We start from the raw sequence: 16,663 nt of genomic DNA, 5'->3' as shown, positions 1-16,663 counted from the left end.
CAACAGCTTCATGTCTGAAGTAGGACTGGCAATTGAAAAAGATCTTCTTTGCTCCGCTAATTTTGATTTCCTGTAATAACCTTGGCGTCTGTTTAATTGATCCCATTCTGAATAGCAAATGCAATTTTGACGTAAGCGACAAACCTAAGCACAAACGGCTTCGCGAACAATAAATTAATCTCATCTCAAAAATAATACTATTGATTTGATTTATAAACATGCGTGATTTTTAGATATTTTCTAACATGTACATTTTTATTGTTTGATAAAGCGTAGGAAAATCTTACAAATTAAGGTTTTGGGATGGAAACTGAAATTACAATTACAGTTAAGAAGGTGCCTGAAAAGCATGTAGTATTGAGGAGGTATTGACTGAACAGAAATATTGAATACTCTTGAAAAATGAATTAGTATTGCCTCCAAATAAAATTATTTGTAATACTGTTGCTAGATTGCATTTTTGGACTAAACACTGTAATAACAATATTCTTACTCCATTACATTTTCTGAAGTTCATTACACCCCAGCTCCCCTTCTCATGCTTGGATATGGCCGTAGGCTGTATCCTAGAATTTGTTAATCTTGTTGGTAGGATTTTTTTTCAGCTCCCCTTCTCATGCTTGGATATGGCCCTAGGTTTTATTCTAGAATTTGCTAATTTTGTTGGTAGGGTTTTTTTTTCAGCTCCCCTTTTAATGCTTGGATATGGCCCTAGGCTTTATCCTAGAATTTGCTAATTTGGTTCGTAGTGTTAATTTTTTTTATGCTCCCCTTCTCATGCTTAGGTATGGTCCTAGGCTTTATCCTAGAATTTGCTAATTTTGTTGGTGGTGTTTTTTTTCAGCTCCCCTTCTCATGCTTGGATATGGCCCTAGGCTTTATCCTAGAATTTGCTAATTTTGTTGGTAGGGTTTATTTTTTTTTCAGCTCCCCTTCTCATGCTTGGATATGGCCCTAGGCTTTATCATAGAATTTGCTAATTTTGTTGGTAGGGTTTTTTTCAGCCCCCTTCTCATGCTTGGATATGGCCCTAGGCTTTATCCTAGAATTTGCTAATTTTGTTGGTAGGGTTTTTTTTCAGCTCCCCTTCTCATGCTTGGATATGGTCCTAGGCTTTATCCTAGAATTACCCAATTTTTTTGGTAGGGTTTATTTTTTTTTCAGCTCTCCTTCTCATTCTTGGATATGGCCCATGCCTTATCCTAGAATTTGCTAATTTTGTTGGCAGGGTTTTCCCCCCCCCCTTCTCGTGCTTGAATATGGCTCTAGACTTTATCCTAGAGTTTGCTATTTTTTTTTTTGGTAGGGTTTATTTTTTTCATCAGTTGTTGGTTTAAAATACTAAACATTGCAAATAAAAAAAAAAACTTTGGGATATAGCCTAGAACTATATACAGGCATTTGGGGAGGGGGGGGGAGTGAGTTTGTTTTCTGGAATACAGTCGTTGTGAAAGTGACTATGAAGATTCAATAGGTAGGAATTATTATGGAAGGAATTAACTAAGAAATATATTATTTTATTGCTTAGCTCAGTCCAGGAGTCTTACACAAGGATTAGCGAAACATGCTGCGCCCTTATTTTTCATGCCCCTTCTTAATATGGACCCCACGTAAGTGTTTCCATAGGGAACGTGCACTTGCTCTTGACATCTGACCTACACGGGCACTCACGTTTCTATTTGTTTATGCAGTATATTTTGCCCTTTATAGTGATTTCGAAGTGTTTTTAGTATATTAAGACCTATATTTCATGTTTAATTGATATTTCATGGGATTAAGATTGTACTGATTTTGAAAACCCTTCTTGTTTAAGGTAAATAAAAACACTACTTCTGCATTTATGGCGTGGAAGGGTTCGTTTTTTTAGGGGTAGTTTCGAAATTCAAGAATCCTCACCTGTTAAAATCTCTTCGTATCTTATACGCTTCCGGCGCAAATAGGAAACTGCCTCCGTGTGGTAGTCGGAGACACAAAGTTATATAATCAGAGTGTAAGTCATCCCAGTTTTTCATTTTTTTATTATTTTTTTTTTGGCGCAGACCTTTGAATCTGACAAATGCCGGGATGTCGAAACTTTGAGATATCTCCATCGGTGGCTTTGTTTTTCTATGCTTGAGGTAGCACTAAATATCCTAGTCTTAAATAGAATAAACCCTGTCCAATTTTGAGGCTTTGAAAGCTTGTCTAAGGTAACGTGGATTAGAACGACTGGTATAATATTCATCGATATTTGATTTGCTTTCCCATTCGAGGGGTTTCCCCTTATAATTGAACATAAAAAAAATAGTTTAGTTCAAATTATTTTTGAAAGGAAGGCCGTATGAGGGAGGGCCAGGTGGCCATGCTTTGGTCTTTAAGGCTTAAAATTCATTTAGTGAGTGGAAAGAAAGAATAACTAAAAAGTCTTGAATTAAGGGTTTCTAAGGTTTTTGCCTGCCCTTGGAGTATTTAGATTTTTTCCCTTCTCACCCTGCCCTAAAAAAACAATTGTTATAGCGTTTCTGAGTTAGTTAAAGGAAAATATGTGAAAAGCCACGTAATTAGAACCAATCAGTGTATAAAATAAAAATAAAACTTCTCCGTCATCTGAAATTTGTTTTTATACTATGAAACGACTGCCAGACCTTTGTCAACATTAATAAGCATAGATCCTGGGATGGTCGCACGTGAAGGGCTTCAGGGCTCAACCCCCAAAATCCTAAATATTCCTAAGTGTCTTGCCACTTCTGATTCAAGTTATCCAATGGAGTTTGTTTTTCATTATCGGGCTCCCCAAAAAAAAACGCATGTGTGCCTGGTGGTTTCTATTTAGTTTTGTTTTTCAAGCGCGAATTTTAATTTGATTTTCTAGAATCTGGGAAGTTCGACATTAGCATGAACACCTTCAAAGGCCTAAATTTTGCTGTAAAATTATGGAAATACGAATGCACTCTAAAATCATGTAGTAATTTCTCCACCTCTTTCGTTTTGTAAAAAAAAAAAAAAAACAAATAACGCCCCTCCCCTCACGGCTCAGTGTACAAACTATTATGTGTCTAGTTATCTATTTTATCAGTAAAGCTTAATTTATTTTTTATGTTTATATTCTTCTTTCTTTCTGTCCTCGAGTATACTCGTTGTTTTGAAATCTATTGATTAATAAATAAAAGTTATTTTGGTCATAAATTGTTCCTGACTGGTTGGTAATATGTAAAATGAGATGACCCCTCTGAGGTTTTTGCCCCTCAGGTTGAGAAACGATGAGCTATGGATGCGATCAGTGTTTTGATCGTGGAAGGGAAAATTTTGTCCTTAACAATTTATTATATATATATATATATATATATATATATATATATATATATATATATATATATATATATATATATATATATATATATATATACTAGCTGTTGGGGTGGCGCTTCGCGCCACCCCAACACCTAGTTGGTGGGGGCGCTTCGCGCCCCCCCCAAGCCCCCCCGCGCGCGTAAGTCGTTACGCGCCATAATAGTTACGCGCCATTGTAGTTGTGTCCCTATGTTATATAAACTTGCGAATATACAACATTCTTTGCTGTCCCATTGTCTTTGCATATAAATAGATTGTCAGGTTATCCCCCTGTTTCCCCCGGTGTCCCCGTTGTAGTTGTGTCCCTGTGTCCCGGTCGTCATTTATATTCCCTGTGTCCCGGGTCCCGGTCATCATTTGTATCCCGGTGTCCCGGTCTGTATATACATTCGTTTTTTAGTTTTGTTTTTCTCCTTTATTTTTTTCCTTTTTTTTCTTTTTTAGCTTATTTAGATTTTTAGATTTTTTAGTTTTTTTTATTAGTTTTTAGTTTTTATTTCTTTTTAGTTTTTTTGTCCCGGTCGTCATTTATATCCCCCTGTTTCCCCCGGTGTCCCCGTTGTAGTTGTGTCCCTGTGTCCCGGTCGTTATTTATTTTTTAGTTTTTTACCTTTTTTTAGTTTTTTTAGTTTTTTAGCTTTTTTATTTTTTTTATTAGTTTTTAGTTTTTTTGTAGTTTTTGCCTTTTTTTTAGTTTTTTTAGTTTTTTAGCTTTTTTATTAGTTTTTAGTTTTTTTTGTAGTTTTTGCCTTTTTTTAGTTTTTTTAGTTTTTTAGCTTTTTTATTTTTTTTATTAGTTTTTAGTTTTTTTTGTAGTTTTTGCCTTTTTTTAGTTTTTTCAGTTTTGACGTCACCTGATCCAGTTTTTTCAGGTGACGTCACCTGATCCACGATCCACAGATCCACAGACAACTTATTTTTATATATATAGATAGTTTTTTTTTTTTTACTTATGTCCTGGTCGTCATTTATACTCCCTGTGTCCCGTTGCTTTGTTGATTGCTAATCGAACAATCCTTTTGTCCTGGTCGCTTTCTCTTTGAGTTTCGTCATTTATTAGTTTTTTCCTTTTTTAGTTTTTTATTGGTTTTTACCTTTATTTTAGCTTATTTTTCAGTTTTTTCCTTTTTTTTAGTTTTTTTTTATTTTTTTTAGTTTTTTACCTTTTTTTAGTTTTTTTAGTTTTTTTAGTTTTTTAGCTTTTTTACTTTTTTTATTAGTTTTTAGTTTTTTTTTGTAGTTTTTGCCTTTTTTTAGTTTTTTCAGTTTTTTTTTTAGTTTTTTATTGGTTTTTACCTTTATAGTTTTTTTAGTTTTTTAGCTTTTTTATTTTTTTTATTAGTTTTTAGTTTTTTTTGTAGTTTTTGCCTTTTTTTAGTTTTTTCAGTTTTGACGTCACCTAATCCAGTTTTTTCAGGTGACGTCACCTGACACATCCATCCACACATCCATCCACACATCCACAGACAGACAACTTATTTTTATATATATAGATATATATATATATATATATATATATATATATATATATATATATATATATATATATATATATATATATATATATATATATATATATATATATCTTCTATATATATAAAAATAAGTTGTCTGTCTGTGTGTCTGTCTGTGGATCAGGTGACGTCATGTTTCTGTGTTGACTGACGTCATGAAATTAGTTGTCGTCATTTTTGCTTTGACGGTGACGTCATTAACGGTATTTAAGACATTTGTTCACGGAAAAATGTTTAATTGTAAAATGACTGAAGAACCTACAATGGCAACAGCCGAGGAAGCTGCTCAAAGAGTTTATGCCAAAAAACTTGCTGCTGATAGAGAAAGTAAGAAAAGAAAGCGTTCCGAGGAATCACAAGAACAGCAAGAAAACAGGCTTGCGGCTAAAGAACGCAAAACCGCGCAGTTAGATGAAAATCCACCTGGACAGCGAGAGTCAAAACATATCAAAACTGAAAATGATAGCGATGATGATTGGGTTTGGGATTTTGACTTGGATAAGGTCATCAATGCCTACCAGATTTAAGTTAAAAAAACAAAGGTTCGTCGATATGTACTTCATAGTGACGCTGAAAAATAAAGAAGAAAAAGAAAACTGAAAAAAGAAAAAAGGTAAAAAACTAAAAAAAAAACTAAAAAGAAAAAACACTCAAAGAGAAATTACAGACCGGGACTCAAATGACGACCGAGACAGAGGGAATATAAGTGACGACCGGGAACCTCAAAGAGAAATTACAGACTGGGACACCCGGACACAAATCACGACCGGGACACAGGGAATATAAATGACGACCGGGACATAGGGACACAACTACAACAGGGACGCCGGGGGCACAGGCGGGATATATAAATGACGACCGGGACACAGGGACACATCATTAGAATAATGAGGTATAGATCTGAATACGGATTGTTTTTCCCATGGACAATTATATGTTGCATGTTCAAGAGTCAGTAAACCTGACAATCTATTTATATGCACAGACAATGGGTCAGCGAAGAATGTTGTATATTCGCATGTTTTACGTAGTTAAAAACATATATTTATATCTATCTCTATTCACAGGTGGGACACAGGGACACAACTACAATGGCGCGTAACGACTTACGCGCGCGGGGGGGGCTTGGGGGTTGCGAAGCGCCCCACCAACTAGGTGTTGGGGTGGCGCGAAGCGCCACCCCAACAGCTAGTATATATATATATATATATATATATATATATATATATATATATATATATATATATATATATATATATATATATATATATATATATATACATATATAATAGTTTTATTATGTTATGTCAGTAACATAATATAATAATCTTATGTCAGTCTCCTTTTGGTCGGGTCAGTTTTTGACGGAGTGGATCCTCTGCATTATTTTTGCCACGCATAAATATATCGTTCTTTCTTCTGTTTTTAGTTAGGGCTCTTCGCTTAATTATGTTAAAATTTTGCTAAATGTAGATATGTTTAATTAGTGATGTTTGATATTTAGTTATGTTTTAATTTAAATCAGCCTTTTTTATCATTCTGCCTCTTTTCGTGGTAGATGAATTTTGTGAAGGTTATCCTCATAACTTCATAACGACACCTGGTTACTGGATCGAATGCTCGCGGCCTGGTGGTAGAATGGGCAGAACGGACTATCGGCCACCAGGACTTTCAAATGAAATGCAAGAAGATAGCCGCGAAGAAGAGACTTCAGAAAGTGAAGACAAAAGTGTTAAAGTTGGATGTGATGAAGGCGCAGAAGTAAGCAATAAGTTTATTACGAATAAATAACTGAAATCATGTAAAAACAGGAGCTAAGAGCTCATACGGCACTTGTGACGAGGTCGGACGAGCCAAGAGCCAAGAGCTCCTATGGTATGAGCTCTAGCAAAATTCTAAGAATCAGTAGATTGCTTTAAAGGAAAATCAGAGGCTTAATGCCGGTCGGGATTTAAGAGCTCTGAGTCACGAGGTCCATCTAAATATTAAAGTTCATTAAGATCCGATCACCCACTCGTAAGTTAAAAATACCTCAATTTTTCTAAATTTTTCCTCTCCCTTCAGCACCCCAGAGTGTCGAATCGGGGAAAACGACTTTATCAAGTCAATTTGTGCAGCTCACTGACACGCCTACCAATTTTCATCGTCCTAGCACGTCCTGAAGCACCAAACTCGCCAAAGCGCTGAACCCCACCACCTAACTCCACCAAAGAGAGCGGATCCAGTCCGGTTACGTCAATCACGTATCTACGACATTTATAAGCGTTTTCTAAAGTTTCCGGTTTCCCCCTCCAACTACCCCAATATCAAAAGATCTGGTCGGGATTTGAAATAAGAGCTCTGAGACATGAGTTCCTTCTAAATATCAAATTTCATTAAGATCCAGTCACCCGTTCTTAAGTTAAAAATACCTCAATTTTTCTGATTTTTCCAAATTAACAACCCCCAGTTCCCTCAAAGAGAACGGATCCGCACATATTATGTCAATCTCGTATCTATAACTTGTGCTTATTCTTCCCATCAAGTTTCATCCCGATCTCTCTACTCTTAGGGTTTTCCAAGATTTCCGGCTTTCAAGATTTCTGTTCCTCCCCCCTCCAACTCTCTATGTCCCCGGATCCGATTCGAATTGAAAATGGAGCATTTGAGACATAAGATTCTTCTATATATCAAGTTTCATTAAGATCCGATCACCCATTCGGAAGATACCTCGATTTTCACGTTTTCCAAGAATTCCGGTTTCCCCCTCCAACTCCCTTCAATGTAACCGGATCTGGTCGAAATTTAAAATGAGAGTTCTAAAGCACAAGACCCTTCTAGATATCAAATTTTATTAAGATCTCCCGTTCGTAAGTTAAAAATACCTCATTTTTCAAAATTACCCCCTCCCCAAACTCCACCAAAGAGAATGGATCCGGTCCGGCTATGTCAGTCACTCATCTTGGACCAGTGCTTATTCTTTCCACCAAGTTTCATCCTGATCTCTCCACTTTAAGTGTTTTCCAAAATATCCGCCCCCCCTAATGAAACTGGATCCGATCAGGATTTAAAATAAGAGATCTGAGTTTCGAGGTCCTTCTAAATATGAAATTTCATTAAGATACGATCACTCTTTCGTAAGTCAAAAATACCTCATTTTTTCTAATTTTTTAGAATTAACCCTCCCCCCAACTCCCCTAAAGCGAACAGATCCGTTCCGGTTATGTCAATCCCGTATCTAATACTTGTGCTTATTTTCCCCACCAAGTTTCATCCTGATCCCTACACTCTAAGCATTTTCCAAGATTTTAGGTTCCGCCCCCCAACTTCCCCTTCACTGGATCCGGTCGGGACTTAAGATAAGAGCTCTGAGACACGATATCCTTATAAACATCAAATTTCATTAAGATCCGATCACTCCTTCTTAAGTTAAAAATACATCATTTTTTTAATTTTTCAGCATTAATTCTCCTCCCCCAACTCCCCCAAAGAGAGCGGATCCGTTCCGGTTATTTCAGTCACGTATCTAGGACTTATGATTATTTTTACCACCAAGTTTTATTCCGATCCCTCCACTCTAAGCGTTTTCCAAGATTTTAGGTCCCCCCCCCACCGAACTCCCCCCAGTGTCACCGGATCCGGTGGAGATTTAAAATAAGAGCTCCGAGACACGATGTCCTTCCAAAAATCAAATTTCATTAAGATCTGATCACTCCTTCGTAAGTTAAAAATATCTCATTTTTTCTAATTTTTCAGAATCGACCCCCCCCCCCAACTCCCCCAAAGAGAGCGGATCCGTTCTGGTTATGTCAATCACGCATCAAAGTCAGGTGTATTTGTTTTAGAAAACCTAACTAAAAAGCGTCGGGATCTATTAAACGCGGCTCGTAGCACCTTTGGCCCAAGAAGTGTTTGGTCTGATCATGGTCAAATTCTAGCCAAAGTTCCTGGTGAAACTCGTATACGCAAAATAAATTATTTGCATGAATATATTAGTATGTGACTGGTTAATATTTTCTTGATGCGTATCCTTTCCTAAGTCATTCTTTTTTACAGTTTCTTTTTATTTCGTTTCTTTTTTTTTTCATGCTCATGGTTCATACCGATAGTACCTTCTGTGCTATTAATTATTTATGTGTTTATAACGCTTTGACAGGTTTTTCTTTCGTAATAGATTTAGGTAAAGATTTCTTTTTTGTTCATCTGGTGATTTAAATGGAGTAAAACCTGCTTTTGTCTATATTTTAAGTCGTGAGAGACGCCTTTGCGAGCCTGAAAATAATCCTTTTGATCTAATTAGTATTGTGAATAATTCTGTGGGTCAGGTTAATCATAACCTGACTAATATAAACCCTGTTTGTAATAGTAAATATGTTTCGGAATTGGGGGGAGAGGAGGTTACCAAAGGAAATTATTCTCTGACTGCACTTCAGCTTAACATTCAGGGTCTTTCCTCGTCAATAGATAATTTAAGACAAATAGTTTCGGATGGACAGCCTGATGTTGTTGGTTTGTGCGAGACATTTTTGGATTCTGGCAATGAAATGCTATTGGATATCCATGGCTAAAAAAGGGAACATATAAACCGCTGCAAGATGGCTAAAGGAGGTCTTGCCATGTATATATCTAGTAATTTGCATTATTGCTTACGGGATGACTTATCAAGGAATTTTGAAGGTATCTTTGAGTCACAATTTATAGAAATTAGAGTTAATGGTATTGATCTAATCATAGGCAATATTTATCGTTCTCCTAGTTGCGCGTTTTCGTTGTTTCTTCGGAATCTTGAGGAAATACTTGACATAATATTGAAACATCCGTGTCAGTTAATCATAATGGGTGACTTTAATATAAATTTGATGGATTCAAATTCTTCGGCTTCAGTTGATTTTCTTTCAACCATGTTTGCCGCAGGAACTCTACCAACTACATCCATCCCCAAACGAGTAACTAATGTTACAGCTTCTTTGATTGACAATATCTTCTCTACGCTTTGCTTGAAGGAAAACTCAATTTTAGTTACTGATATCTCCGATCATTTTCCCATATATTCTCGGTTCAGTTTTAATCGGGGAAGGAATAACTGGGCTCAAGTGTTTGATTCCTAATCAATTAGGTTTGGTGAGAATGAGTTATCTCTTCTTGGTTCTAAATTAGCGAAAAATTCGTGGAGCTTATTTGATAATGACAAGGATTTTTCTTGTTTATTTGAGTAGTTTTATGGAACCATAAAAGAGGCTATTCTTAGCATTTGTAAAGTACCACCTTCTAATCGCAGGTCTAAAAGGATTATTCCTCTAAACCCATGGATGACATCCGGACTTCTCAAAAGCTGGAGAAGGAAAATAATCTCTGGAGGTATTATAAATGCGCTACACTTTCAACGAGTGCTATTCGTCTTTGTCAATGCAAGATTTACCGGAATATATATAATTCCTTGTGTAGGAAAGCCAAATCTCTCTATTATCTAAATAATTTTGCTGCGTGTAATACAGATATTTGTAAAACTTGGAAGGTAATAAATTCTGTGCTTAAACCTGGTTCTCAATATAGCTCTTTACCTATGAGTCTGGTCATTGGTGATGAGACAGTAGAGGATGAGCTTAATGTCCAAGAAGCATTTACTTCATTTTTTGCTAGTATTGGTAATAATATCGCTTCCACAGCTACTTTATCTCGGTCTAAGTTGGACTTTAGATCTTACCTCGGGCCGTCTTGTGTTAAGTCTATGTTTCTAGAGCCAGTAACAGAAATTGAAACTACTAAAATTGTTAATGGCTTGAAAGACTCATCTTCATCTTCCTTACTAAGGTAGTTAAATATATTCTTCCTTCAGTAGTTGTGCCTCTTACAAAACTTGTTAATCTTTCATTTAAATATGGGGTTTTTCCGGATCCTCTCAAGCGTGCTCGGATTATTGTTCTGTATAAAGGTGGACCAAGAAATGATCCAGCAAATTATCGACCAATTTCAATTTTATCAGTATTTAGTAAAATCTTCGAAAAGGCTATGCTTTCTCGTCTGCTTAAATTTCTAAAATCTAAAGAGTTTCTTCATGATTTTCAATTTGGTTTCCGAATGAAGCACTCCACTGAGCATGCCTGTATGACCCTTTTGAATTTTATACATTCTGAATTGGATTTGGGATTAATTCCGGCTGCTATATTCCTGGACATTCGCAAGGCATTCGATTCCTTAACCCATGAAATTCTCCTATCGAAGATGTCTCATTTTGGCATCAGGGGTAATGTATTTTCTTGGTTTCAATCTTATTTGAATGATAGGTTAATTTCTGTCAATCCACAATTTAATTTCTGTCAATCACAAGTGAATTTTGGCGTCCCTCAGGGATCAGTTTTAGGGCCAGTGCTATTTTTGATTTATATAAATGATCTTTTTTACGCAGAAAAAAAGCAGAAGCCTATTCATTGCTGTAGACTCTGTCATCCTAAACCTTCCCTTGCCCATAGTGCCAGCTATAGTTCGCCATCTTCTGATGTCCTTGTTTGTTTTGCTGATGATAGCACACTCGGCACTTCGGGGAACTGTGAATCCGAGCTTCGATTAAACTTGGAATACTTGTTTGAGAGAGTAATTTCATGGCTTGATGCTAATTTTCTTACCCTAAATTATTCAAAATCCAATTTTTTGATATTTTCGCATGTTTCTCAGATTTATCCCAAGTTATCAGAAATTTATCAGCCAAATGGGATAATTCACAGATCTAAAGATCGATATGTTCGTTTTTGGGCATTCTTGTTGATGAAAACTTGTCTTTCAAGCGTCACATTGATTTGATTAAAATGAAGATATGCAGGAGTCTCGGTATTTTAAGAAAACTAAAACATATTTTCCCTGGATCAATTTTGGAAATCGTTTTTCACTCCTTGATCCGGTCTTACGTTTCCTACTGTCCAATAGTATGGATGTCAACCTTTCCTTCACTGTTAAAACCACTTTCTAAGGTTTATAATAAAGCTAGAAACCTCATTAAGGAAACTAACCGTTCAAGAGTTATCCCATTACTTCATCTCGAGTCACTGTATATTCTTTCGTGTGCATGTTTTACTTTTTCTCAGCTTCATGGTGACCTCCCCCGTCCCCTAAGTGTTCAGCCATCTTTCACCTCTGATCAGAATAATATAAGCTTCGCAATACCGAAAATCATATTCAAGTTCCTTTTACTCCTTGTGTAAGGTCAGACTTTAATCCTTTAATTGCGAGTTATATTGTATGGAATAAGTTGCCCGAATCAGCTCGAAGGTGCCACTCATTCGGTTTGTTCAAAAAAATTATAAAAAATTCATTGGCTTCTTAGAAATTATTTTATCTATTTGTATATGTGTATACGCGTGTATGTATGCATATATATTTCCTTATTATTTCATTGGAGTCTATTTTATCTACAGATCTACATAATTAATTTAGTCTATTCAATCTATTAGTCTATTTAGTTTTGTTTTCTATAGTTTTTTATTTTATTTATATTTTCCTTTCTTCTCCTTTTTGCTCTTCTGTCTGTGAGTAAGTGATTATTTTTTTTTCTCTGAGTAAGTGGCTCGTTCATTTTCCCCTTTTTTACAGGCCAAAGAGCCTTTGGGGAAATAGTAAAATGTAATATTGTATGTGTGTTTCGTGATGAATAAATCTTATCTTATCTTAGGACTTGTGCTTATTTTTCCCACCAAGTTTCATCCCGATCCCTCAACTTCAAGTGTTTTCCGAGATTTTTGGTTCCCCCCTCAATTCCCCCCAATGTCCACCGGATCCAGTCGGGATTTAAAATAAGAGCTCTGAGACACGATATTCTCCCAAACTTCAAATTTCATTAAGATCCGATCACTCCTTCGTAAGTTAAAAATACCTCATTTTTTCTAAATTTCAGAAAAGCTAGCTATAGGAAAGTAACATTGAAACAGAGAAGGGTGGGGATGACCGAGAAAAAATGGACTAAATAAGAAAACTGTATAGAAAATATAAAAATTATAGGGTAAATAAATAAATTTTTTATTTCAGGGACCGGGAGCGTATATTTAAACTCGGATCCCTCCATCAGAGTTGCCACTCGCTACGAAATGAATGTATTACTTGATCGGAAAAAAGTATTAACAAAAGAAAAAATTACTGAATTATAATTTATTTTTTATTCCACCTAAAACGATTTCTTTTATTTAAAAGGATTCGAAAATAATTGTGCTTTCATCTATTTGTTTTGATTAAACAGAAATTATTTTAATAAAACCATTTTTCCAGTAATAGTTTTATTTTTCATTGATTTTTTCTTTTTGCACTAAACTGAATATTTCTACGGCTTCAATTCATAGTTTTACTTTTCTTTACTAAAAAACTGAGCAGAAAAAGGCACTTACATCTATTCTTAGTTATCATTGGTGTTCTATAAGTTCCACTCTGATGTCAAAGACCTATGTTACTTTTTGCAAAACAAATTCTATCAAATTCTTTATATTTAAAATTCCATTTATACTTTTGATAAACACTTTTCAAGGTTTCGAATTTAATTTCGGCAATGACATAAATTATTTAAATTCTTTTCTGCCAATTCTTAAATTTTGATGGGATTTATAAAGGGAGAATTAAAGATAAATGGCTAGCGCCTAATTAAGCCATAGATATATAAAGTCACAATGAGAGATAATAAAACTTTCTAGTGAAAAAAATATTGTCATATATAGCTCATTCAGGAGTGGTAATTATTATTTTATTAGTTTTAATAATAGAATGTTATTTTGAAAAAAAATTGCAAAAGAGCTCGAAATCCCTTGAAAGTGATGTCACTTCGGTTGTGACTTTATTTTGGAGGCTACATTTTGGAGGCATTTTGGATGGCTAGGACAAGTATTTCTAAAAATTGTCCATTTAGGTTATTTTTGGTCAATGTCCTTTTTCGGTCCTGTCCTTCGAAAAAAAAGGCCAATTCTCTCCGAACAGGAAGGGGGAAAAGTCATCAGGGAAGGATTTATATGAAATTGGAACTTCTTGGGTGGGATAAAGAGGGGAGCTTTTTAATCCCTTAAAATGGAGAAGAAGCATGTGCAGCTGTATTGGCCTAAAGCGGCGTTGATGCTGCAGTGAGTTGTTGCCAGTTGAAGTAGTGGTTAAATTTTTTATCTTAAGTGGATACGATTTTTTTTTTCGCCAAAACTATTTGGTGAAAAATTAAATAAGCTTTCCACACTTTGGCAGTTCAAAAATAGGATTGGAATTAAGTAAAAGTTCGAACAGCGATAAATCTTTTTATTAGACAGTGACAATAACAATCACAAAATTTACTGGATATTTGTTTTAGTATTTCTGCTGATGACGGTCACTCTGTATGTGACCGAAACATCCACTTTATTTTCTGATTGCTATTGTCACTGTCTAATAAAAGGATTTATCCCATTTCGAACCATTATTTATCGTCATGGAAAGACAGTTTGGTCTTCGAAATTACCTGAGGATTCCGCTAATTGAAGTTGTTTATTCAGACAGAAAGTGAATCTCGATTAATGGATGAGCAATCACGAAAGAAAACGACTATTGAAGAGCAGTACGAGAAGATGGGATCCTTTGAGCTGACTTCAGTGGAGCAGGAAACATACGAACGATATTTCTATGGAACAGAGCACTGGAATTATTTCACCAACGATGAAGACCTGGGACCAGTAGTTCTCAGCTTGAAGCAGGAGATTATTAATGGAAGGGATCAGTTCAGGTAGCTTGTTTTAAATATTCACAAAAAATATTAAAGAAAAATGTCGACATTTTCAATAAAAATGCTAAAAAATTTTTCAAAATACAGGGGAGGGGATAATTTGCTCCCTGCAAATTTTTTATCCATCCCCTAGATTCTGAAAAATACAATTTTTGGTATTTTCATTGAGAAACTGAAAAAATGCCCCCTCTTCAAGATTTGAAAAGTAGATTTATCTCTCCGATACATTTTTATGGATTGACGCCCTTTTTTCAGCTATGTATTGAAATTTTAAAGTGCTATGCCATATATGTAATATTTAATTTGTGCCTTCCTAAAGACGTTACAAAAAAAGCAAGTGGTCCTTTTTCTTGTGTTGTAGCGGTTGTTTTGTTCATTTCTTTGTAACTGTTAACAAATTAGCTATGCTGAATGGGGGCGAAACAAGAGGATGGGGCCAGGGCTCCCCTAGATCCCTACATATTGAAAAATATTCATTTTTTGTATTGTGTTAAAAAAATTAAAACAAAAAATGAAAATTGCACCCCCCCTCTCCCCCTTCTTTTGCCAGTACTGGGAAGTTTATTGCACTATAATGGATAATCGAAAAAAAAATGTGATGCAAAATGTTTTTTTGAAAGTGGGAAATGTAGTTTCCTCTTTTTAAACTCTGTAAACTTTTACTCTGTATCGTAAAAAAACAGCTTTTTATCGCATTGCTTTTACCACATACAGCTGACTGAACTTGTACATTGGTAGGAAGATATTAATTTCAAATACGAAAAAAAATTGCAAAACCCATTTGATGGCCACCACAAGAAGTAAAAAACTTGCCAGAAGGGGTAGCATAATCCAATAATTTAATAAAATCAGATAGCTAATCCAAACCAAATTACACATCCAATTGTCATCATAAACCATTTATTTCAACAAATTCCACTAGAATATCATCAAAAACCTCCCCTGAGGGTTTTTCCGTATTTATCAATACCTACAAGAAAGAAATTAAAATCATACTTGTTAAAAAAAATCATTTCTTTTATTAACTCTTAAACAAAAAAATTGACCATAACTTGTAGATGTTGATTAAGTTGGCCCTATCCTCGGATAACCCAGTGAAGCATAGAGAATTGGCCTCTAACAACAAAAGGAATGTTAATGTTCTCTGAGGGCCGACTACCGTAGTCGTGGAATGAAGATCTTAACCTTGTGAAACTATCACTGCATGTAAGGTGTATAGCTTAATGCAGCCTAAAAATTAACAAGAGTCCACAAGGACTATGTTATAAAAATATAGTCCACAAGCTAGCAGTGTTCTTACAAGCTCGTACGTATGATATACCGATACATAAGAAATCAAGTTATATTACTTGAATTACCTTGCGCTTATCGTGGTTGCAGCGGCAGCTGCCACTTAGTAAGGAACGAATCACGGCCCATAGCAACCAAAAAAAAAAAAAACGTTTAAAAAAACTGGCAAGTGAGAAAAAATCTCATATCTAGCTGATCCAGTAATGATAACTAACGTAATTTCACTTTGGAACTATGGGGAAAATGAACTTATCTAAATTCGTCTTATTAGTAAAATACTATTTCGAAAACGAATTTATGGAAATTATGAAACATAGCCCAAAATCTCTAGAAAATGGCGTTCAATCGAAGTAAAGAGTACAACATTGGCATTGCCATTTAGTTACAGGAGCTTTTTAACTTTACCACTTACCTTGTCGTTTACAATGCTATAATAAAACTTCAATATAAAGGATCAGGCGAACAGCTTCACTTACCTTGGTAGTATCAAACAGTTCGTGGTAACAAACTGTAGTAAGGAGCGACCCGGCTTAATAGTAACCGAAACTCTTAAAAATGGAATTTTGATACCTACAGTTACATCAAAAGAATCGCATTATTATGCTGATTTTAAGTATATAAGTTTCATCAAATTTAGTCTTACCCATCGAAATTACGAGCCTGAGAAAATTTGCCTCATTTTAGAAAATAGGGGGAACACCCCTTAAAAGTCATAGAATCTTAACGAAAATCACACCATCAGATTCAGCGTCAGAGAACCCTTCTGTAGAAGTTTCAAGCTCCTCTCTACAAAAGTGTAGAATTTTGTATTTTTGCCAGAAGACAGATCACGGAT

The 16,663-nt window shown here is 35.2% G+C and overlaps 1 protein-coding gene across 2 annotated transcripts in view; it reads left to right on the top strand.

Annotated features, from left to right (window-relative positions):
• LOC136030399 (uncharacterized) overlaps positions 1 to 16,663 on the top strand; it is a 224,900-nt gene that overhangs the window by 137,592 nt on the left and 70,645 nt on the right. For both annotated transcript variants that reach the window (XM_065709345.1, XM_065709344.1), the window contains exons 13-14: positions 6,403 to 6,605; positions 14,312 to 14,538. In XM_065709345.1, the coding sequence (XP_065565417.1) occupies positions 6,403 to 6,605; positions 14,312 to 14,538 (430 nt within the window). The remainder of the gene's footprint in view (positions 1 to 6,402; positions 6,606 to 14,311; positions 14,539 to 16,663) is intronic.

The sequence above is a fragment of the Artemia franciscana genome, chromosome 8, assembly GCF_032884065.1.
Source record: "Artemia franciscana chromosome 8, ASM3288406v1, whole genome shotgun sequence".
NCBI lineage: Eukaryota > Metazoa > Arthropoda > Branchiopoda > Anostraca > Artemiidae > Artemia > Artemia franciscana.
The sequence above is the reverse complement of the archived record's forward strand: the minus strand, read 5'-3'. Positions and strand labels throughout refer to the sequence as shown.